The sequence below is a fragment of the Emys orbicularis genome, chromosome 13 (assembly GCF_028017835.1).
Source record: "Emys orbicularis isolate rEmyOrb1 chromosome 13, rEmyOrb1.hap1, whole genome shotgun sequence".
NCBI lineage: Eukaryota > Metazoa > Chordata > Testudines > Emydidae > Emys > Emys orbicularis.
Window position 1 is genome coordinate 34015484 of NC_088695.1, and position 25453 is coordinate 34040936.

The following is a 25453-nucleotide window of genomic DNA, read 5'->3' on the forward strand; positions in this document are numbered from 1 at the left end:
ATCTAACTAATGTAAGCCCTGATCTTGTAAATACTTGTACACCTGAGTAACTTTAAGCATGAGTAGTGCCAGTGAACTCAATGTTTGTAGGCTGAGAGCTGTGTCTCTATGACTCCTTGTCCTGGAGAACGTTCTGGCAGCCAACCTAATCTGCAGCCTGATCCTGAGAGGTACTGAGCACTCATAATACCTGTTGATATAAATAGGGATTCAGTTGTTCCACACTTCTCCGGTTCAGGCCCTTAATCATCTTGGCCTTTACTTAGCCTTCTGATAAGCTTAAAATAAAGAAAATCCTGTCCAAATTTTTCTAATATACTTCACGTCAGCCCATAATACTTAAGATCTCTCTTTTTTAAAAACTGAGCCTAGATAAAATTTTAAGCTATAAAATAGGGTATCAACAATGTTATATACTTAGGAACCAAGGGATGGAGGGGCACAGCATCACAAAATGTTCCAATGAGAACACCTCTATTGCCACAAAAGTCCATGGGTTTGATTGGTTTCTCAGATACGTAGACATGCTGCAGCACACTGTATCTTATTTAAAAATATATCACTCATACACAGAAGGAATTTTTACAAGATAAGAGTCTGCAGAGCTTGGATCTAAGTAAAAATAAAACTATTTGAGAGGAATGAAACTAGAATTTCTATAGTACATGATCACAAAGAGAGAAATTAAGAGGAAATAGGCACTCAGCAAAGGGATGTATCTGAATAAAATTGTTCAATGCACAGATCCCCAGTTTTCCTTCCATTTTCTCATATGGGATTTTTGTGACCCTGCACATCAACGTCGATAAAAATAAGAAAGAGAGCCTTTTCATTTTGGCATTTTGTTTTTCTATGTTTCATTATGACTGTTCCTATCAGTTACACTAAAAGGGCTTTAACAGAGGCTTCCTTCATCCCGGCCTCTGTGATGTGATCTTTTCACCTTCTCAAGTCATTTCAATAAATATGTTTCTGTGCATCTCCTCACATCAGGCTGATGGAGCACCTGGATCAAATGCTCCTGTAGTCAGAGCCACGGGCGACAAATGCTGCTGCTTCCCACTCCACAGTAAAGAAGGAGATTGTTCCAAAGAACCCAACCACTGCCATGATCAGGAGCTGCCACTGAAGAAGAAGGTAGTTGCTGTAGAAAAATGCAACTGCAGCACAGATGGACTGAAAGAAAAAACACAAAACAAAGGCTATCACAGCAGGTATGCAGTCTAACTGTTCTATGTACAGATTATCATTACGGACATGCATACAGAATGACATTTACCTTTTAGTTCTCTTAGAAATATACTCCTTTATCAGATATTAAAGGTAAAAAGGCTTCACTATATTTCTGTATTTCTTTTGGTCTGATACACAGAAAATTCAGTTTTAACTTCTGTCATTTAAGTGGGCTTCATTGGATGAATTGAACACCACACACAAGGATATTTATAGTATCCTATATTCAATTCTCTGGTACTGAAACCACTGTGTCTCATGCACAACACATCCGAGGAATGAGTACAGTATATAAAACAATAACCTGAATAATCTTTTCCCAGTTTTACAGCACTTTATTACAGAACCAGAGGCATGCATGTATGACATAACTGCAAATTTCTACCAAGTGTAGCTGCTTAAATGCACTCCACCCTTGTTAAGGATTCAAGCTACAATACTCATTAGCTCCCAGCTAGATTAAAGAACCTTTATAATTAGCCTGACCCATCATCACGTTAAATACTTAACTATCTTGGATAATGTTATCAAAACGATGAATGGTGCATTGGGAAATCATTGGAAATAATAAAGTCCTTACAAACACAGCAGCTGTGATCTAGTGGATTAGGCACATGGCTGGGAATCAGAACACTTCTGTTCCCAGCCCCAATTTATTGTGTGACCCTGGGCAAGTCTTGTCACCTCTTCATGCCTCAGTTTTCTGACTATCACAATCCATGATCTGGGAAAGCTCAAAACCAGAAAGGTTTCCTCTTTTAGAGGGAATCCACTTGGGCTCCATGTCTGCTAGTTTATCAACCCATTCAGAATAGGAGAAAGCAATCATTTATGTGAAGGGCTTCTAATTTAGTCCACAACTGGCTTAATTATAAATATTTTGGGGTGATGGTTTAAGACATGTGAAATGACCATTTCAATTCTTCTTATGCCCATGCTCCCCTCACCAAGTGTTGGGCACAACTGGTAACTCCAAGTGACATGTGGTACAAACTTTTAAAAACTTGGAAACCAACATTTAACCAATACATTTGCTGTTACCTACTGCCCAATCTCCAAAGACTTCTTCCAGTAAATAAATATTTAAACCAAAAATCAGAATCTGCATATCTGAACATGCATTTAGACATTAAAGCAGAACCCACCATTATCTATAGCTCACACTCAAAAACCCAAGAGTGCCTGATGGCTCAATACATCAACACAGCACTTTTATATTGTTCTCCTGAACCAAGGGCTACTACTTGAACCAGTTTTTGCACAGAAGACAGAACAGGCTCCCATCCTTTCTGGGAAGGATAGTACAGTAACTCCTCACTTAAAGTCGTTCTGGTTAACATTGTTTCGTTGTTACGTTGCTGATCAATTAGAGAACAGGCTCGTTTAAAGTTGCGCAATGCTCCCTTATAACGTTGTTTGGCAGTCGCCTGCTTAATGTCCACTGCTTGCAGAAAGAGCAGCCCGTTGGAGCTAGTTGGTGGGGGCTTGGAACCATGGTGGACCGGCAGCCCCCCTATCAGCTCCCCGCTCCCCTAAGTTCCCTGTGCCGCAGCCGCCCAGCAGGCTATCAATTGCCGGCAGTTCAGCTGTCCCTCCCAGCACTGCCATGTGCTGCTCCTGCCCTCTGCCTTGGAGCTGCTCCTGGGAGCCTACTGCTTGCTGTGCCGGGGGGGGTGGGCAGGGTGGGACTAATGTCAGGGTGTCCCCCTGCCCCCCACTTACCCCATCTCCATAGAGCGGGGGTGCGGGGGAACATGACAGGGCTCAGGACAGAGGGAGTTTGCTGGCACCAGCTGCTGTCTCAACTTGCTGATCTACTTAAAAAGGCAATGTACTTAGAGTGGGGTCAGCGTACTTAAGGGGCAATGCGCATCTTTCTCTCTCACACACACACAGGGTGTGTGTCTCTGTCTCTGTCTGCCATGCTGTCTCCCCTCCCTCCATTTGTGCTGCCTTGTAGAGTGTGAGGCTACATTAACAACGTGTTAACCCTTGAGGGCTCAGCCAAGTGCTAGTTCATCATTTAGCAGCAAGGCATTCCCTGGGAAATATCTCACCCTCTGCCTTCACCACCTCAACCAAGCTTCACAATCATCATTGCTGTGTACAGTATTAAATTGTTTAAAACTTATACTGTATAAGTAAAACTTATGCTGTATTCATATATATATATGAAAAAATTTCCCTGGAACCTAACCCCCCTCCCCCCCCCCCATTTACATTAATTCTTATGGGGAAATGGGATTTGCTTAACATCGTTTTGCTTAAAGTTGCATTTTTCAGGAACATAACTACAACGTTAAGCGAGGAGTTACTGTATTAAATTTATTGAGCTCACTAAAAAAATTTGTATTATTTCAGTAGAATACTAATTATTCACATACCCCCAAAGACATCTTCACATACACAGTCTGACTTTGCTACTTGATGCAAGATAATACCTGGACAAACTTGAAGACAGCAAAGGCAGGTGCACTGTCTTCTGAATAAAGGAACCCCAAAATACTGAGGAGTTGGGTGTTAAAGCAGCTGTCTCCTAGTCCCAACAGAAAGCTGCAAAAAATGGCCAACTCTTTGCTGCAGGGAAAAATGAAACCAACTTTAATAGGGATATTCAGCTACTGGCTAGTACTAGTACACATAGAGATTCTCAATATAAACAAACTCTTTTGTCAGACTTGTCTTGGAAATAAAAGTAGAAAATTTAATTCAGGTTTGAATTTTGATGGAAAATTACTGATGTGGGTGGTAGAAATATTTCCTTACAGGATTTTTGTACTCTGAAATTCTAAGTTTTCTGCCAGCACTACAGCCAGTCAATCCTACACTGAATTGGAGCTGCTAAAACAACTACCTCACTTTGGGACTCTTCTTCTGTTAATGGGCAAGCATATCTGGATCTTAATGTCTGCAACCACCGAGCTCACAATGCTTTCCCAGGCAATAGAAAAGTAGTAACACAAATCTGACAGCCAGGGATAGGGAGAGCATGAAAACTGTATGAATATGGGAGGCTTAAAAAGGACCTTTCAAATTGCAGAAAATTTCAAATATAATGCTTAACACAAATCCATTAATATGTTCACAGTTTCTTACACTGGCAAATTAGCAGTTACTTGTATTTAAACATGGGATTGCTCCCTTCCAACTCATTCTCCTTCACACATGTGTGTGTGGGAAGCAAGATGATAGAACAATGGGGGCACAGAAACAGAGTAGTCCCTGCAATATCCTGACCACAGAGATTAGAATTCTGCTTGGCCCTTACCTGGGTTATGCATGCACAAGGCAAGAAAGCTTCTGATGCCCACTCCCCAACACTGAGTACCCATGTAATGGGCAGGCAGAATCTGGCCACAAGTTAATGGAGTGGACCTGGACAATGAGTATTCAATTGGCTTTAGAAATTGCTGTCATAGTGTGTGGTATAGTTGTGCCCTCTGGTATATTAGAATATCTGGAATCATTGGCATCTACAATAACTAAAGTCATTTCTCAGATCATCATTAATAATGTTCACAAACAATGCACTTAATATGAACTGACACCATTCTAACCTGCCATTTAACCCCCTACATTTTGGTATGAATTGCTATAACATCTGAAGCTACTGAGAATGGAGAACTGTGGATGGAAACCTTCTGTAAGGTCTTGATCACTAGTCAGTGAAAACAGCTTGAAGCTGCCTTTCCAACAGAAGAACAAGCTGCTTCTCTCCAAGGTTGTTAAAAAAAGGACAGCGATAAACTCTTTTCCACATCCAGCCAGGATAGGACAAGAAGTAATCTGCTTAATCTGCAGAAAGGAAGATTTAAATTAGATATTAGGAAAAACTTTATAATTATTGTATAAGGATAGTTAACCTCTGAAACAGGTTACCAAGAGAGGTTGTGTAATTCTTGTCATTGGAGGTTTTTAAAAACCGGGAAGACTAACACCTGTCAGGGATGGTCTACATATATTTAATCCTGCCTCAGTGCAGGAGGATGGAATAGATGACCTCTTGAGGCCCTTACGACAGCCTCACATTTCTATGCTTTTGAATTACACTGATCAAGAGAAACAAAACACTTTGTACCTTGGATTCATATAAGCGCTATTATCTGTTCCTTCGAAGGAAGCAATGGGGGCATCATTTGGTATGTTGTAAAAAATTAAATAAAAGGCTACAAAATGGACCACAATGCCAAGCATCACAACTGGGTTCCTGCCAAAGCGATTATCTTTGTTCACTAAGCCAAAGAATCCTCCACCTGTAGGAGGGGAAAAGAATACATAATTATTAGCATTAATGACAAAAAAAGAAACATGTTTAAAAAGTTTCCATTAAATCATATATTTACAGTGTAAAGAAAGAATCCAAATGTCAGGTATGGCAGCACATGTTGAAACTGTACATTAGAAATGTATCTATAATAGACCCTGAAGGAGGGACCGGCAGAGCTGAGATCAGCCAAGTGGTACCTTGGTTCCATGGGGCGAGGGATGCAACTTGACAGGTAACAGAGGTGAATTCTCTGGGCTGTCAGAGCCATCCATGAAAGGTGGGCAGGAGCTTTGTGGGACAGTACTGAAAGGGCTAATTGCATTGTGCAGCTGCTCTGCCAGTACTTACTATCTACAGAGGGATTGCAATGGTGAAGGGCAGGGGTTCTCCAACTGTGAGTCAGGACGCCAATGTGGGTTGCGACACCATTTTAATGGGGTCGCCAGGGCTGGCATTAGACTTGCTGAGGCCGAAGTCAAAGCCTGAGCTCTATGACCCAGGGCCAAAGCCCAAGCCTGAGGGCTTCAGCCCTGGGTGGTGGGGCTCAGGTTACAGGTCACCCACCTGGGGCTCAAACCCTTGGGCTTTGGCTTTGGTCCCCCTGCCAAAGGGGGTCGCAGTGCAGTGAAGTTTGAGAACCCCTGCTGAAGCGTAATAGTGGTGGATGATACTGTGCTTAGCCTCATTCAGAGCAAGTGCAATTAAACCGTGGTGTGAATGCCTGTGTGGATTCAGGGTGTTTCACAAGTTAGGGGATTTCAATGGTGTCAGTTACACCAAAATGCTCTAGTGTAAGCAAAGGGTAGGAGATTTTGATCTAGTCAACTGAGATTTGTATTCAATCATTTTAATTGAGTACTAAGTTTACCCTTGGTGTATGTTTAGCCTTTCATCTCTAAGCATACAGCCGTAGCTTTTTATTATAAAAAAGAAGGTTTAGACTTAGCAATACAAAATGTAAATCAGACACAGCTAACTATAAAAGCATGATGTACAAATGCTAAAAATTGCCTATTAACACTATAGACTGGATTCACTGTTGTTCTGATCTTACATAGTCATTTGTACCAATGCAAAATGGGTGTAAAATGCTAGGACTCTTATCTGGTAATTTCCACATCCTTCTCTGCATTCAGTTTGTACTAGTGTAAATGACTACACAAGATGCAGCACAATAATGAATCATAGAATCATAGGGTTAGAAGGGACCGCAAGGGTCATCTAGTCTAACCCTGCCAAGTACTGTAGTAGATTTTAGTTGTACTTTACTTCTTGCATATGCAACTTTTGCTGCAAGCCTGACATGTGTGGTGCACTGTTCATTAGTGTAGAAACAACCTTTTCAATAATCTCAACAACTTCATATTTTATACTTAAACTTTAATTTCTTTAGACTCACCTAAAATTTCTCCAATGCCAATAAAAATACCAGAGAGTCCAATAAGACTTTTCTCTTCAGTGCCAAATCTATTCACAGCACCAATACAGGTCCCATATACTCCAGAAAAGAATGTTAATTCCAGACCTTTAAGGAAAGGCAGACAAAAGTTGACAGCTGTAGTATTATGCATTATTTCAGACATCATTATGCAAAAGTTCCTTATGTCTAACCATTGTCTCTTACAAATACATGGTTAAAATATGAAGATTGTAGATGCAATCACATTAGTTTAGGAATATTCCAAGCCATAAAAATATATGACTTTCATAAGTCAGAATACATAAATTATTTTAGAAAAACCCACACACCATGACATGTGCAGTTAGTGTCATATCTGCACCTGGGGTGAAATTCTGGCTCCATTGAAGTCAATGGCAAAACTTACATTGACTTCAATGGGAGTAAGATTTTACTATGGGTCTTTGACCTCCCACCAAACACCTAATAAATGTACGACAATATAACCACACACCTGTTGTGTATCACTACTTTCAGATACTGTGGCACAATATGTGGAGGGTAGGGATAGCTCAGTGGTTTGAGCATTGGCCTGCTAAACCTAGCATTGTAAATTCAATCCTTGAGGGGGCCATTTAGGGATCTGGGGCAAAAATCTGTCTGGGGATTGATCCTGCTTTGAGCAAGGGGTTGGACTAGATGACCTCCTGAGGTCCCTTCCAACCCTGACATTCTATGATTCTATGACATATAACTGGAAGTTGGTTATAAGATTATACAATGGGGATGTCAAACCTATAGCCCCAGTGACACACCTAGAATGACCATTTAATATTATATTAAGAAGGCCTGCTGCCAGCACCAGCCAAAACAGTGCTTCAGTCATTGACACACACTTCAAAAAAGCACATTACAAAATTTGGAACCCTGTGAGAACCTTAAGACTTGTAGTGGCTTTCACAAAAATGGGTATTGTGACATGGGCTGCACTAATGCTATGTTTCTGAGGTCACTACAACACAGAAAGTCATTTCTGGCTAGATCTCCGCTTGGGCAACTCTTTTCTGTCTTGTTAAATTCTGCATGAATATTCACCTATACCATGAAGCATCACTATTGTGGTGACCATATACCACTTTGTTTATTTTGTGTATTATATCCATTCATAATATTTAGCATATACTCTTCATCTTCAAAGTGCTTTACAAAAAAACCCAAATGCTCATAACACCCCTAACATGAGGTAAGTAACCATTATTATCCCCATTGTACAGAGGGGAAAACTGGCCATAAAATGCTAAGTGACTTACCCAAGGTCACATAGCAGTCAGAAGTAGAGTTAATAATAGAACTCAGAGCTTCTGACTACTAGTCTCATGCTCTAACCACTAGACAAACTGCCCTTGGATTGTTAACACTTTCCTACACAAATTTTGTTCTTTGTTTAGTAAACTTTATATATTTTACAGCTAAAAAAATACCTAAGGTGCTCAATAAATAGCTGTGTTTAATTAATACACTTCCCCTAACGTTCTAATAAGATATGGTATTTTGCCTGTCCTAAGCTGTGATGTATTGTTATTGCAGATGTTGACCAGCTGCTGTGTTCCATCCCAGAGGTAGCTCTATGTTAATGATGAGCAATGTGATCCCTAATACAATATGTATTTCAATTTTCAAACTGTTTTGGAAATTCTTGCAGATGAAAAGTGCCACAGAATTATTATAAATATAATTTCAGGGAAACAGTCAAATAGTCAAGTCTTTAAAGCCTGACTTCAATGCAGGAAAAACAACTTTTTTTTTTTTTTTTTTGGTCCAGTGATGGCATTTCTGAAAAAGAGCCCTTGTCTAAAGACTTATAAAGGAAGTGACAGATTCCAAGTTAAGCTCCTACTATGTACTACTACTTTCAATACATTTATAATTAACTAAAACTGAATAAAAATAAAAATAAACTCTAAGATAAGACCAATGTTTTGCTTAGTACATCTCTACCCTTGTACTGTCGTTAACATGAGGGAAGGTAATATGGCTGAGTCCCAACTAGGGTGACCACAGAACCATGAGTCATGGAATAAGACTTTTCAATAGATAGAGTCCATTTTATAAATGTCAACTCTTCCATAGCAAGTATATTTACAACAGTGCAAAGAGACTTGCTTAAAGAAAGCCAGGCCAAAAATGAACTCTTAAATAAACCTCTTTGGCCTTTACTATTGCAGAAAATATAGTACACCATATAAAGATCTAGTAATAGTAGGTGATTTTACATGGTATGTGAGCTGTAAAGCCTCACAAAACTTCCAACAGTTTCAATAACAGACCACAACAATTCGGAATCACTATCTGCTTTTGGCGCTCTTATGATGAATTGTACCAAATCACTTTACAATACAGATGGTACTGGTGAATTTGAGCCACCAGATGGCAGCAACATATTTCAAGCTAGACTAAGTTTCTGACATGGTTACTTTAAGAGCCCAATTTGGCTTGAGTTACAGAAAACTCTCATTGATTTCAATGGGAGTTTTGCCTGAATAAGGATTGCAGAATCAGATATCAAAAGACATCATCTTATTTTTTGTATTTTTGTACCACAGTAGCACCAGGTTACCTTCCTTCGACTTCCAAAGGTACTGCACCTCTTAAGAGGGCTGCACTATGCTAGGCAGTATACTGACATGCATTAAGAGAGCCCCTGTCACAAAACACAACCAGTGGATGAAACAAACTAATGCAGATAGGGGATGGAGGACAAAGCAACAGTAAAATGAGTATGTTTTGAATAATAGGCAATAGTCTCAGCTCACTGCCAGCCTAGACATCATCCGCTGGCAGTGGTTTATAGACAATACGGTAGAGGTAAGTCTTAAGGAGGCATTTGAAAGACGATAAAGTGGTAGCCTTATGGATTTTGACAGAGACTTTTTTTCCAAACATAAGGGGTGGACATTGTGTTCTCCCACTGTTCTGGTACTGTGAGTAGGCATGACACTGAAATTTCTATAATAATGTTACTCTCCTGTCTCTCATGCAGTTTCCCCCCAGGGATGAGAAGGCAGCATGGCTAAAATAGCCAATTTTTAAAGTGTGTTAAAGGTAAATGGCAAAGTTTGAAAACACGTTATAAGAATCCAAGAAAGTAAGGGCTTATCTATACTTGAAACACTACAGCAGCACAGCTATGGCGCTGCAGCGCTTCAGTGTAGATACTCACTAGAGCAACAGGAGAGGTTCTCCCACCAGCATAGTTAGTCCACCTTCCCGAGAGGCAGTAGCTAAGTCGAAAGAAGAATTCTTCTATCAACTCAGCGCTCTCTACACCGGGGGTTAAGCTGGCTTATCTATGTCGCTCAGGGGTGTGGACCTATGTCTAGTCAGCTGACCACCGACTGGTCTTAAAACAGGGCACCTGTCCTGGCCCCTAGAGGAAGGTGATCACCAGATGAAAGCTCAGCTGTCTGAGAACAGGAGAGACAAAGCCTGGAGAATCAGAGACAAGAAGTATCTAGAGAGAGAGAGAGCAAAAAGCTGCTTGGACAGAGCTATAGGAGACCTGGTAGAGAAAGCAGAGTTCTGCAGAGAGCTGGAACAGAATTGTTGGTGAGACCTGACCAAACTGGGAGCCTCTGATGAGCAGAAGGCTTGGGCAGTGACCCCTATCCAGCTTGGTGAGAAGAAGCTGCGCCTCGAAGCAAGAGGTTGGGCTCTCAGCAGGGGTAGGACTCAGGCAGGGAGTCCTGAGGTGTGGAACATAGTGAGGAGCTCTCTTGTGGGCAACCTGACTTGAGGACTGTGGTAAAGTTCATGAGACTGGTCACTCAGATGGATGGCCTGGAGAGTAGAGCAAAAAGGAAATGGGAACACCGTGCCACTATTGACTCTCTGTGGGTGATCTGGAGGCATTATTCCTGAAGAGAGGACCGGAAAAATTGTTGTATATTAGTATTCTTACTGTGAGTTTGTCAAGAACAGTTTTGTTGCAAGGGTTTAGGGGAATTATTGCACTGGTATATATGAACAATTATGCCCAGAGGCAGGTTTTGTTTCAGACAGTGAAGGTATATCTACACGACGGAGACTATACTGGAATAGGTATGTCAGCCTAGCACTGTAGTGTAGATGCAGCCTACAAAAACAGTTTGGGTTTTCTTGTCAGCATAGGACAGTGTTTCTCAAACTGGGGTCGCCGCTTGTGTAGGGAAAGCCCCTGGCGGGCCGGACCGGTTTGTTTACCTACCCCATCCACAGGTCCGGCCGATCGCGGCTCCCACTGGCTGCGGTTCACCGCTCCAGGCCAATGGGAGCTGCTGGAAGCAGCGTGGGCGGCCGCCGCTTCCTGCAGCTCCCATTGGCCTGCAGCGGCGAACCGCGGCCAGTGGGAGCCGCGATCGGCCGGACCTGCGGATGGGGCAGGTAAACAAACCGGCCCGGCCCACCAGGGGCTTTCCCTACACAAGCGGCGACCCCAGTTTGAGAAACACTGGCATAGGAACACTACCTCCCTGAATAAAGTTGGCTATGTCGATGGAAGCCCTCTTCCATCGACATAGCTGTGTCTACATTTTGTCAGCATAGCTAAGTCAGTAACGGATGTATTTTTTTCACACCTCTGACTGACACAGGTATGGAGCTATAACTTTTCAGTGTAGACCAAGCCCGAGAGTCTGTCATGGGCAAACAAACAGGAAACTGAGGCAGGTGCATGGAAAAAGGTAAATAGTGGTTTCTCGCAGGGGTCTGTACTGGGACCAGTATTATTCAACATATTCATAAATGATCTGGAAAAAGGTATAAACAGTGAGGTGGCAAAACTTGCAGATGATACAAAACATAACCCCAAATATACGTATAAAATGATGGGGTGTAAATTAGCTGTAACCACTCAAGAGAGAGATCTTGGCGTCATGTGCATAGTTCTCTGAAAACATCCACTCAATGTGCAGCGGCAGTCAAAAAAGCGAACAGAATGTTGGGAATCATTAAGAAAGGGATAGATCGGGGTGGGCAAACTTTTTGGCCTGAGGGCCACATTGGGGTTCCAAAACTGTATGGAGGGCCAGGTAGGGAAGGCTGTGCCTTCCCAAACAACCTGGCCCCCGCCCCCATCCGCCCCCTCCCACTTTCCGCCCCCGACTGCCCCCTTCAGAACTCCCGACCCATCCAACCCCCCCTGCTCCCTGTCCCGACTGCCCCGACCCCTATCCACACCCCCGCCCCCTGACAGGCCCCCCCGGGACTCCCACACGTATCCAAAGCCCCCTGTTCACCGTCTCCTGACACACACACCCAGAACCTCCGCCCCATCCAACCAGCCCCTGCTCCGTGTCCCCTGACTGCCCCCCGGGACCCTCTGCCCCTTATCCAACCCTCCCGCTCCCCGCCCCCTTACCATGCCGCTCAGAGCAGCAGGACTGGCAGCCATGCCGCCCCGCCGGCACCAGCCACGCCGCCGCGCTGCCCGGCAGGAGCTTGCAGCCCCGCCGCCCAGAGCGCTGGCAGCACGGCGAGCTAAGGCTGCGGGGGACAGGGGAGGGCCAGGGGCTAGCCTCCCCAGCCGGGAGCTCAAGGGCCGGGCAGGACGGTCTCGCGGACCGTACTTTGCCCATCTCTGGGATAGATAATAAGACAGAAAATATCATATTGCCTTTATATAAATCCATGGTATGCCCACATCTTGAATACTGCATGCAGATGTGGTCACCCCATCTCAAAAAAGATATATTGGAATTGGAAAAGGTTCAGAAAAGGGCAACACAAATGATTAGAGGTATCGAACAGCTTCCATATGAGTAGAGATTAATAAGATTGGGACTTTTAAGCTTGGAAAAGAGACGACTAAGGGGGGATATGATAGAGGGCTATAGAATCATGACTGGTGTGGAGAAAGTAAATAAGAAAGTGTTATTTACTTCTTCTCATAATACAAGAACTAGGGGCCACCAAATGAAATTAATAGGCAGCAGGTTAAAACAAATAAAAGGAAGTAGTTCTTCACACAATGCACAGTCAACCTGTGGAACTCTTTGCCAGAGAATGTTGTGAAGGCCAAGACTATAACAGGGTTCAAAAAAGAATTAAATAAATTCATGGAGGATAGGTCCATCAATGGCTATTAGCCAGGATGGGCAGGCATGGTGTCCCTAGCCTCTGTATGCCAGAAGCTGGGAATGGGCAACAGGGGATGGATCACTTGATGATTATCTGTTCTGTTCATTCCCTCTGGGGCACCTGGTATTGGCCACTGTCGGAAGACAGGATACTGGGCTAGATGGACCTTTGGTCTGAACCAATATGGCCGTTCTTATGTTTTTATTGTGTAGCGGCCTGCCGCAGGAGGGCACTTCACGTGAGGGCTGCCCTATTACAGAGTCAAACCAGTGACTGCAATGAAGGAAGTCTTTGCAACATTTTCCTAATGCACACATGGTTTTAGGACAAGGGCTCTTACAAAAGTCTCCTACACTTCATTGCAAGTCTGATGGAGCTGATATTAAACACATCATCTACAAAAATGAGTTTAATTACCATTATTAGACTCCACTGCAGTTCAATTGTGTTCTAACATGATTCAATCTGGCCAGTATGAACAGGGACAAACTGTGTAATAAAACAGATTCATAAACCATGCCCTAGCCAAGATACAACTTGGTTGACCTTAAACTGGGTTTAACAACTCTTATTAAATCCCATAATTTTGGCAGGGTTAGGTACAAAAAAATTAATCTACAGAAGAGCATTTTTCAGAAACATAGTACAAAAATACTATAAAAGGGTAATAAACTCCAATATGTTAAAGTAATATATCCTGGGATACAGGAATATAATCCTGATCGAGGGGTACTCATTTATTGTCCCATAAAATGCCCTGGCACTATCAAATGATTCTGTCCTTTTGCCTGTTTCATTACCTGTATAAGCCGTTGTAACACTAAGGAGCAAAATCTCTTTGGTGAAGTATAGCTTAATAGAGCTCTCTGCAAAGAAAAAACATAAATTAATAAAATTCAATGACATTAAGGGTACATTTACTTTCTTTTGCTGTTTACCAAAGGCACAAATACATTAAAGTGATGCAAACCATGCACTGATTTTTTCTCTCTTTGATTAAATAAGGCTGCTACATAGGGGGCCTTTAACATAAAAGTCCAATCTGAATGGATTTTATTGTGGGGGGACAGGGTAGAGAGGGAAATCAACCAAATAAATTTTCCAGTGATTAAAGGCTGAGTGGTTTTATGTACTGTACTCTTATAATCTCAATTCAGAATATTTTTATTTTAAAATAATTGAGTTTTTCTACATGTTTTTGGGACAAATTCTGCTTTCAGATACCAACAGTTAAGTGCCACTAATTATAAGCTCCAATGGGAGCTGCACACATGTATCTGAATGAAGAATTTTTATTTTTTAAATTGTTGAACTTTATTGTAAATGTTGATGTAAATTCATACAAAAGATAATTTATACTTCATCTTGCTCTTTCTTTAATGCAAAACATTTTTACTTTCATAGAGTGGCTTTTCCTTTTTTCCTCCCCTCATCCCCATGATCTCTCCCTCTCATACCCTGTCCTCCCTTCCTAGTGTTAACCCTCTTTTTCACCTCCTTAGACTTGTTTCAATTCTGTCCTGAGATTGTCAAATATCCTTTGCTTCCCTCTCAACTCAGCAACTTGCACAGTTGCTCATCAATCCTCTTTAATCTCCACAGAATGAGATCTTTGCTTTTTCCACTGAGCCTTGAACCAGGAGGTGCCTAGAGCCTTCAAAACACAGATGCATCCTACTGTTTGCCTCAATGTCATGTCACTTTAAACCAGGCACCACAGTTGAAGACTCTAAAGATCCTGGACTAATCTGGGATATGAAGGATCTGGGCTACATGATACACTGGATGAATTAAGAACAGATGAGGGAACTGTGAGGGTTGTTTAGCTGAGTGATAAACAAGGAAGATTAAGTGTCTCAGGATTAAGGAAGGGGAGAATGCAGGTCTATTGCCCTGCATTATTGAAGCCAAATTTCTGTTTAAAATTATTCATATATGGTGGTGTACAAATAGGATCATTTGACAGTTCATAAATCTGTTGTAATATTTTTGAGAGATGGTTCTAAAGTGCAATAATACTTACTAAATGCATCCACTGCCCTTGTCGCTTTGCTTTGGACAGACCTGGGTAAATATTTTTTTAAGATCAGAAAGATGAACCAGAGATAACCATGCTTTTACCATTATGTTGGAAAATAGACTAATTCATCTTTTAGTTTTCTGTACATTTTCCTGCCCATAATTAGCCATTTCAACACACTAATATGTTTAATAAAACATTTTTGTGAAATAACCCTCTAGTTGTAAAAGATATTTGCCTTTAGTGTGGGTATATGTCATTCACAGAGTATCCTCTTTTATAGCACTATGTCTCTGGGCTTTGTCTTTATCAGACTTGTTCTCTCCACTACATGTGCTCTCGTTTTTCTAATCATCCTACAGCTATGCTAATAAAATAACTGTATCTGAAAATATCATTTCAGGAAGACATTAGTGCTTATATCTTTGCATTTCTAATGTGCACATCAGCATGGTACCTAGACCATTTATGAGTGATCTGCAGCTAAATAATAACTGATAGCTTAACAGATCTCTACAGGTTATTAAATCTGTCCAAACAACCCTTGCCTACCACTGTGGCATGATATTGTTTTAAAACTGTTGGCCAGATAATCAGCCTACATTGCCACTGATACAACAAGCCTTGATGAGCAGATGCTTTTGAAAATCCTGACCCATAACATAAAGCACCTGCCAATAAGAATTTTAAGCCCTATCTCCACCAGCAAATCAAAATTACAAACCACTTAGCTTCAAATAACTAATAAAGAACAATGGAAGAATTGTTTAAGGTAAGGGGTGTGGATAAAAGGGTTAGAGATCTACAAAGCTCTTAGAACTACAAAGGCACTTGACTGCCAGATACAAATTCTGATAGTGAATCAAGCTTCCTATAATTCTCAGAGAGCTCTGAAGGTTCTTTCTGTGCTGCTCAATAAGGAGGTAAGCCCTCTCTTGCAGAATAATTATTGCAGAGACACACATTGAGAATGTGCTTTTAGAAGGGAAGTAAACAGTCTCATTCCAATCTGACCCCAATGTGCCTTCATAAACCCCCCTCTGCTCTGCTTCTATCCCAAAATCACTTCCATGGTTGGAGACCAATAGTTACTGTTTGGAGATGAGGGCAAGGAAAACTATGAAAGAACATACATACGCTTAATAGTGAGAGGAGGGAGATAAATGATGTCTCTCCAAAGACTCTTACTCACCAATGAAAATACACTATTTGTTATGCCCTATCCCATGCTCAAGTGTACTACCTATGAGGAGAACAAGTAAGGATTGCATCAACTAGTTAATGGCTATAGGGACTCTTCTATCCAAATTATACATGCTTTTGGTTCGGAGGGAGAAGCGAATAAGGAGTTTTCCGTTATGCACTAGGTACACACATGGTTGGCTGGATGGTAATGTGTTATTGCCATAAGCACTTACGAGTTGTCTACAATGCTTTCGTCAGTGGCGGAGACTTCTTCCTCCAGTGTGTTTGACTCCTCTGGTTTCCTAATCAGAAAGAACAGAAATGTGCCCACGAGACTGAGGACGGTTAGAGCAATGAAGACAGTCCTGCGATCACTCTCTGTGGAAAATCAAAAAGGTGTCACACACAGGTCTGCATAAAATAATTCATATCTAGTAAACTATCTCCACAAATAATGGTGCAGATAGCTAAGATGTTTCCATGCTAAAGATAGGTACAGTTTATAAAGAGGTGTGTATAATACATATTAACTTCAGTGGTGTTGTCTGACTTACCATCCGTGGGGCAAAGTGCCCCACATGTTTGGCAAGTTCCTTTGTCATTGCTGATATGCCAATGGAATACTGGCTGGTCAAAGAATATCACCACCACTTTCTGCTGTGGCTAAGTGGGGGTTAATAAAAGGGAAAAGGAAGTGCAGAGGCTGTTCAATAACAGTATTCAGTATTGCTTGCAGGGCAGAGGCTACATCATCTCCTCTACACTGATTAGAAATAACTTTCTTCCTCTCCAGCCCCTGGAACTAATGTTACATCATGTGATACCATAAACTGGTAGACCTATAAATTTCAAACGCCATACGCTCCTGAAACCTCAGAATTTGACAAAAGTTAACTGAGTATCTGGAGGAAAGGTACCTGATGTTCCATGCACCAGTCCCTCTACACTAACCAACTTGTTTGGCACGGTAAACTCTTTTGTGCAGAGGCTTCCCCTATTCATCAGGCAAAAAAATTGCTGAGAAGCAGCTAATCATGCGTTGTGTTGAGACAAACTAACCTTTGGACTCCCACTTCTCAATCCTAAAGATACTGCCTATGTACTTGTATTTATTTCTCCAATGGCTTAAAGGTGAACAGAAAAGTTTTAAAATACATTTAAAAAAAAACTGTAAAATTCCAAATCAATAACAATGTGTCTCTCTGTGTGTAGTTTTAAAAATAGTCTTTTATGTGCATGTGCAAACAGCTCTTGTGGGAACCTGAAATAAAGCGTGGCAAGGGGGGACTGATGTTCAAATGTAGGAACATTCACCTTATAATGAAATGGAAGGAGACTCCTAAATTGTTTCAACATGCTTCAAGGGACTTTAATTCACTTAAAGGTAAAGGAAAACTTCAATGTGAGTTCTGTTAAACACTGTAATCTGAGGTGATTAGCAGAAGCAATATAAATCAGGAAACATAGAATTTCAGATTCCATAGATTTATGGTTTTGGCAGAATTTAAGCTTTTGCTTTAATTTTTGGATGTTTGAATTTATTTATTTTTTTATCTAGGCTGTGCTACTCAGTCTGCAGAGAGCCTGAATCAATAGTACAGTAGCAGAGCTGTGAACTGGCGTGTTCAGCACAAGAGGGTGCTAACTCCGAAGTCTGAGATGATTATTTAAAAGTCAACATTTCATTCCTAATTGTCTTTAGCAGAAACATCCTCCTAAAACGTTTATCCAATGAGGTTGAAAATTCCATTTATTTGGAAGGACGTCTTACAGGGACAAGGCTTCATGTTTTAAAGATGTGAATAGTTGAATGGTCTATCAGATATTTTGAGTTCTTTTTTAGTACATAATATAGGAAACCCTCCTCCTCATATTCACCTTACAACAGGATCATCAGCTCCATTTAGTATTACAATTCTGTTTTTTTTCTTAGTTGACAACCACTACCCACATATCAGTCCCTGCCTCCACCTTTTTACAGCAACTCAGGTCTCAGATGCTCTGTGTGGAGCCCTACAGTTTAGACCACCTATCACTTTCTTCACTGAATATGAGGGCACTTCATTCCAAGTTCTGATAGTTTTGGAAGGCTCCAGCCACAATATTAATTATAATTCAAACAAGAAATTAACCTTGATGATCTGTATCAAGACAGGGACACTGAGGGTTTGTCTGCACCAGGATATTATTCTGGAACAGGTAGGATGTGAATAGCTATTCCAGAACAGCTCCCCATGTGGACATTCTTATTCCAGAATCAGGAGGTAACCATGTTAGTCTGTATCCACAAAAACAACAAGGAGTCTGGTGGCACCTTAAAGACTAACAGATTTATTTGGGCATAAGCTTTCGTAGGTAAAAAACTTCACTTCTTCAGATGCATGGAGTGCATCTGTAACTTTCACTCCATGCATCTGAAGAAGTGAGGTTTTTTTACCCACGAAAGTTATGCCCAAATAAATCTGTTAGTCTTTAAGGTGCCACCGGACTCCTTGTTGTTTTTATTCAAGAATAAAAGTCTTCACATGGGAAGCTATTATGGAATTCTGCAATACACTATTCTGATGAATTTCCCTCTGTACACGAGCCCTAAAAGCAGGCAAAAGGAACAGCAGCCAGGAATACTGAAGATATTCACAGCTCTTGTATCACATGGCTTTACATACTAAGGCTACGTCTACACTACACAGCTTTCAGCGACACAGCTATGGAGCTACAGCCGTGCTGCTAAAAGGTGCACAGTATAGGCGCTGTTTGTTGGCAGGAGAGAGCTCTCCCGCCAACAAATAACTTCCACCCCCAATGAGCGGCATTAGCGTTGTTGGCAGGAGAGCACTCCTGACTACAAAGCGCTGTTCACACCAGCACTTGAAATCAACAAAACTTTTGTCTTTCATGTGTGTGTGTGTGTGTGTGTGTGTGTGTGTGTGTGTTTTTAACACCTCTGAATGACAAAAGTTTTGTCTTTCAATTGCCAGTGTAGACAAAGCCTAAAATTAAAATACTCCCCAGAAAACAAATACAAATTTTACCTACTGTTCCCTGTGTTTCTAGTTGTCACAACTATGGCTATGTCTACACTAGCACTTTTGTTGGTCAGGGGTGTGCAAAAAACATCCCCTAACTGAGAAATGTTTCACGGACAAAAAATGGCAGTGTGGACAGCATTATGTCGGTGGGAGAGCATCTCCAGCCAACATAACTACTGCCACTTGGGTTGGGGTCCTGTGGCACCTTTAAGACTAACAGATGTATTGGAGCAAAAGCTTTCATGGGTGAATGCCCACTTCGTCAGACGCATGTGCCTGACAAAGTGGGCATTCACCCACGAAAGCTTATGCTCCAATACATCTGTTAGTCTTAAAGGTGCCACAGGACCCTCTGTTGCTTTTTACAGATCCAGACTAACACGGCTACCCCTCTGATACTTGGGTTGGGGGTGGTTTAATTATGCCAGCGGGGGAGCTCTCTCCCGCCGGCATAGAGGGACTACACAGGAGACCTTACAGCAGCACAGTACAGCTGTGCTGCTGTAAGGTCCGTAATGTAGACATAGCCTATGGCTGCTTCCTACTTCATTATTTTATCCATTTTTTCATACATTATGATACATCAAAGTATTCTACACACAAAGCAAGTAATACAAACCTGATATGTGAGTTTTCCCACGCCAAGCAAAGTATATATAAAGATTTCCAAAAAACAAGCTGCAAACAAAAGAGGGATAACACAGGAATATAGTATTTATTATGGTAACAAATTATATATAAAAGAATATGGTGTAAATGTGAAAGAGACAGAGGGTGCCTGTCCTCACACTGTCAAAGTCAAACGGCTAGCCCCATAGAAATGTAAAACAAAATTGAGGATTCACGTTCATAAGGCCAGCTCTACATTTCAAAGGGATCCAAGATATCAGAAATGACATTAGCTTTAGTCCATCAGGAGGAAAGACCTGCCATATATAACTCCTATTTACCATTAAGCATTGCTCAATATCAGCAACGTCACCTCCAGCTTTTCCTTTCGTTTCATAGTCTGTGGAGCATCACTCTGAAGTACTGTCTGAGACAAAAGTCTCCCTTGCACCCTCACTGAACAACACAGCAAGTACAGGGTGCGTGTAACCAAAGGGAAAGATTTAATAAAGGGAAGTTACCTGGACTGTAAAAGTGCCCAGAAGATTCCACTGTTTCTCCCAATAGTGTTTTCATCTGAATTTATCGTCAGGCAATTTCCCTGTGCAGTCCAAAGTACTGAAATTCAAGTAAAAAAGTTGCTGAGAAAGGAGGAAAAATAGTTGAGAGAGAAATGTAGTGAAGAAGTACAAGCAGATAAACACTAAGTGCAATACTTACCAGCAGCTGCTATCCCAATGAAAACAGAAGCAGTGTAGAAGGACCATGTGAAAGGCTGGATAAAAACCGCAATGTATATGCTAAAATATAACAATGAATTATATTCAAATTTAATGTGGGCAATGTTATGCTGATTATGCTTTTTTAACAATCAGATTTGCATCTTAGCTTCCTCGAAATCAAGTACTTATTGCTAAGCTCATTTTGAAAAGACTCCAAGTCAATAAGATTTGAAACAAAACAGTTTTTTATTACCCTAAACATATAATGCTATTTTTCTAATACAGTCATTAGACTGAGGCCTGATCTTGGTTCTTTACTCCAAGGTCAGCCAGACCTGCCAATGCTGTGGAAATAACATGGTCACTGTCTCTGGGGGAGGGAGTGCTCTGAAGTGACATTCCAAGTGATTCAAGATCAACGCTGATATCATTCAAGAAGCCAAACCCTGCCCTCCTCAGCCAGTACAATTTCATGCACGACATGATACCTTTTGGAGGTGAAATAAAGGGAGGAGATGCATAGAAAGCAGAAACTATAGATTTAAATGAATTACTTACCTGTAAAATAGACCGCTAACAAACATGGATAACTGAGGTCCCACTACAGCAACCACTGAAGGTGAAATAAGATTTGATGCAGAGAACACCCCATAAATAATGGCCATGCTACACAAATAAATAATAAAGATGAATAAGCATTTCAAATGAAATTGAAGAGTATTGGCTAGTGTAGCCTATTTTATTTATTTAAGGAAAATTTTCAAATGATTCAAAACTATTACATCAAACATATCGCCTAGCCTATGTAACTGCATGATCTTATTATTCTAGCCCCTCTTTCCCTTCTATTGTTATTTACCCTTGTTTGTTGCACCTTATCTTAAATTAGATTGTAAACTCTTGAGGGCAGCGACCAAGTCTTCCTAAATGATTGCACAGTCCTAGCACCACAGACCCCTGATCATGATTGGGGACTTTGGTTGCTATGACAATACAATAAACATTAAAAAAATGGTTTCCACAGCTCTGATACCCTGATGATCCTCCTATCATTTGGAGTGTTCCCTTCCATGTGACTGTTGAAATCTCTCCTGCAAGCTGATCTGCACAGGCAGACCCTGTGCTCTATGTGGGTACAAAGGTCCAAGTTTGTAGGATCAACGCCTTAGCTAGCTGCTTTACTTTTCAATAATTTCATCACAGACTGCATGACCTGAGATAAAAAGCAAAGCATGGCATTGTTTCTCCCTACACGGAAAAAGTGCAAAACATGAATGTGATTCATTTAAATAGGAAGATCTACGTGTAAAATTACCAGTAAGCTGTGTTTAAGTATGATAACATAATTTTGTTTTTAACGTGTAAGTTCAGCAGAAAAATACAATCACCTAAGACCATGTCCCTATAAGATTTCATTAAGACTAGCTATGCCTCTTAAAGTAACAAAAGGACAAAAATATCATTGTAAATTACCTGGTATAGCCACTGCCATGAAAATTTGTGTTGTTTAAATTTGTGATAACAGTTTGCTGTGTAGAGAAAATTATAAATAATAATACAGAAAATACATTTTATACTTTTTTTAAAATCTGAAAACTACAGACAGATTAGCATAAGAGCAAAATTAGAACTGATTGTTAATAACAATACCCAAGGAACTAAAAGTAGTTTAGAAATGGCCGTTATACCTTGTAAAACTATGTGAGGAAGTAACTATTACACCCATTGTACAGTCAGGGAAACTAAACTGCAGCTTGTTCAGATTCAGTGACAGAGTCAAGGACTTGACATAAAAAATTCTGACTCCCATCCGCTTTTCTAATTACTCTACACTCCTTTCTCTTTTCAAATGAGCAGTACACAAGCCTTTGAAAACCGCATTTATTAATTACAGCCTAAGGCCCTGAACCTCAAAGGTTTTTAGGCTCCCAACTTCTGTTGATTGCAATAGAAGTTAGGGTGCTTAAATACCTTAGAAGGATCTGGGACTAAGTCCCTTTGTGGATATAGGCCAGGGGTTCTCAAACTGGGGGTCGGGACCCCCCCTCGGGGGGTCGTGAGGTTATTACATGGGAGGGTCGCAAGCTGTCAGCCTCCATCCCAAACCCTGCTTTGCCTGCAGCATTTATAATAGGGTTAATGTATTTTAAAGTGTTTTTAATTTATAAGGGGGGGTCGCACTCAGAGGCTTGCTATGTGAAAGGTGTCACCAATACAAAAGTTTGAGAACCACTGATCTAGGCCTTCCTTCCTACACTCTCCCTCTGTCTATTGGTTTTCTGGTATGCTGGTTTGGTCACGGGGCAACTGCAATTTGAACTATGGAACTTCAGTCCTGATTCATTCACTGCCAGACAATGAGTATTGCTTGCAGACACTTTTATTTATGAGAGACAAGGTGGGTGAGGTAGTATCTTTTATTGGACAAACTCTCTCTCATCAACAGAAGTTGGTCCAATAAAAGATATTATCTCACTTACCTTGTCTCTCTAAGGCTTTGTCTACACTGGACTTTTGTCGGTAAAATTGTTGTTGTTCAGGGGTGTGAAAAAAACACACACACGTACCCAAACAACAAAAGTTTTACCGATTAAAAAGCACCGGTGTGAACAGCGCTTTATTGGCAGAAGAGCTCTCCTGCTGACAAAGCTACTGTTGCCGCTCGTTGGGGGTGGAAGTTTTTTGTTGGTGGGAGAGCTCTCTCCTGCCAACAAAGAGTGGCTACACTGTGCATCTTGTAGCCTAATATCCTGGGACTAACATGGCTACAACAACACTGTATACAGCTTTTATTTATAAAAGTTCGCCCCACAAAGATGCTTGGGGTGAAGCTGTCCATTTGAAACAATAATTAGTATTTTGTGATTCTATAATGCCTTTAGATCTCAAAGTATTTAACAGACATTAACAAATTAAGCCTCCCAACATCTCTTTAATGTAAAGCAGTATGAGCCCCATTTTTACAGAAATGGAAACTGAGCCATGGACATGCTCTGTAGCAATCACGAATTGAACCTCTATTTCCAAACTCTCTGTCCTGTGCTTTAGCCACAAGATCAGCCTCCTCTACTATAAATTAACCATACAACATGGTAAAGCAACCTTTATACATCTACAAACAGGAATTCCTCCTGAAAATAAGAAAAGAGAGTCTCTAAATATAGAAAACACAGGATTATAATAATAAAAGTAATAAAAGGGCAGTCTTCTTTTAAGGATAAATTTAATTATTTTTATGTCCAATTTGCCTGCAGTAAAGGAGAGAGAGACTAGCAGTAAATTATTTAGTGAGATGTAAAGTGACTTGGCAGTGTCAGTTGTGACAGTAAGACCACTTGCCAGATACTGTATTCATACCCCTTCAATCTCCAGTTTGTCATTACAGTGAAAATGTGAGATTAAGGAAGATTAATTAACCAGGAGAAATTAGGTGACAAAAAGTTACAAATAATAGCATCCTGGTCATATGTTTTAAAGCGAAATTATAAAAAAGCTCAGAAACATGACAAGATCCAGTTTAATTCAATTGCTGGACAGATAATTGCCAGAACAGATATTATTAAGATGAATGTGTTTAATTAACTTAATTTTTTTCTAAGCAACCATGGGTTGTCTCATACCATTACTGTTTCACTGCTATACTCTCTAAAGAAACAGATTACTTAAGTACCTGTGCAAATACTAAATCAAGAGAAACACAAAAAGATAAAATTTAATGCTATCATGCACCTTAGATCCCTAAACAAAACAACCCTTAAAATTGGGATGTCAGAAAGAAAGGTGAGGATGTGGAGTGTTTTGATATTTGCACTTACCGCAACATTTCCACACGTTTGGAAGGCAGTAAACATAAACATAAAAGCAACTCCTAACATAATTATGTTAAAAAGCTTTTTCGATTTAGGAGACATTTTGTTTTTTCTTAGGAAGTTGTCCTCTTCAGTCCGGAGAAGTTCTATTTTCCTTTTAAAGCTCCCTTTTAAGTTCTGCAAAAAAAAAAAAACACAAGAAAAAAACCCTTCACAAACACAAGTTATTTTAAACTAATCGTTAAGTGTTAGGAAGTATTCACTGGCAAGCCAAGAGGTCTAGTTTCCACTGTAAATAAAATAAAGAAAAAAACAACAACACTGGAAAAAAAACAAGTCAAAGGTTTAGTACGAGTTGTGAAGATTATTCAGATCCTTTCATATGAAGATATGCAGAGTGCAGTATATTATTTCTTCATGACATCCCTTCGCCCTAGAAGTAGTTTCCCACCCGCTAAGTTAGTAAATCAGCTCACTTCCTCGCCACCATTGCTCTGAATCAGATTTTAGTCAAAAGACATTAAATCACCTGACAAAGGAAAGAAAAGACACTCATAAACACAAGCCATGTCCATTCATGCTGAACAGGAAATAAGGAATATTTCACAATCCAGGTCAGCTGACTGATCAGGCTAGAACACCCTCGTGCACTCTGGGAAATGCAGTTTCAGCATTTCTACGACTTAAAAAAAGTGTAAATCTACAATATTACTTAAAATAACAATAGTATGTTTGTGGTTACTGTAAATAATATTCTGTAACCTTTAGACGATAATACTTTGGGCAAGAAACCAAATCTCTCAGAAAGTCTTTTAAGAAAACTGTCACCTACTGCTTTCAGTCAGGCAAAAAGCATTCATAAATGAAGACTGAAAAGCTCAGGGGGTCCTTTCAGTAAACACAGCAGAAAAGAAAGGAAAGGAAATATTTCATTGTCACTGACACACATGCACAGTCTCTCTCACTGTTTCCGTCTGTCGCTCATTCACTCTGAAAAGGAAGTGAAATAGCTGCCTCTACAATCACTCAATATTTTGCCTTGAAATCCTTCCAACATAAAACCTAT

At 40.6% G+C, this 25453-nt stretch overlaps 1 protein-coding gene across 2 annotated transcripts; it reads right to left on the reverse strand.

Moving 5' to 3' along the window:
• Positions 1 to 1011: 1011 nt before the first annotated feature.
• Positions 1012 to 24564, reverse strand: MFSD11 (major facilitator superfamily domain containing 11). 2 transcript variants are annotated; one of them, XM_065415821.1, is made up of 13 exons: positions 24394 to 24564; positions 22052 to 22107; positions 21137 to 21244; positions 20577 to 20656; positions 20378 to 20474; positions 19867 to 19925; positions 16452 to 16596; positions 15037 to 15077; positions 13814 to 13879; positions 6900 to 7025; positions 5312 to 5486; positions 3675 to 3810; positions 1012 to 1176 (listed from the first exon to the last, which is right to left on the reverse strand). In XM_065415821.1, exons 1-13 carry the CDS (start codon positions 24487 to 24489, stop codon positions 1012 to 1014), a joined length of 1350 nt encoding a protein of 449 aa, XP_065271893.1. In that variant the 5' UTR covers positions 24490 to 24564. The 2 variants fall into 2 exon arrangements, with proteins under 2 accessions (XP_065271893.1, XP_065271894.1); XM_065415822.1 differs by lacking the exons at positions 19867 to 19925; positions 20378 to 20474 and having other exon boundaries at positions 24394 to 24558.
• Between the last annotated feature and the right edge of the window lie 889 nt (positions 24565 to 25453).

Bases quoted from the DNA above. Each gene is read 5' to 3' on its own strand.
- MFSD11 (XM_065415821.1), bottom strand. From the start codon at position 24,489: ATGTCTCCTAAATCGAAAAAGCTTTTTAACATAATTATGTTAGGAGTT. The intron at 15,078-16,451 runs GTAAGTGCTTAT...ATATTTACCCAG, and splicing joins GAAAGCATTGTAGACAACTC to GTCTGTCCAAAGCAAAGCGA. The intron at 7,026-13,813 runs GTAATGAAACAG...CTTTCCTTAAAG, and splicing joins TGTTACAACGGCTTATACAG to GTCTGGAATTAACATTCTTT.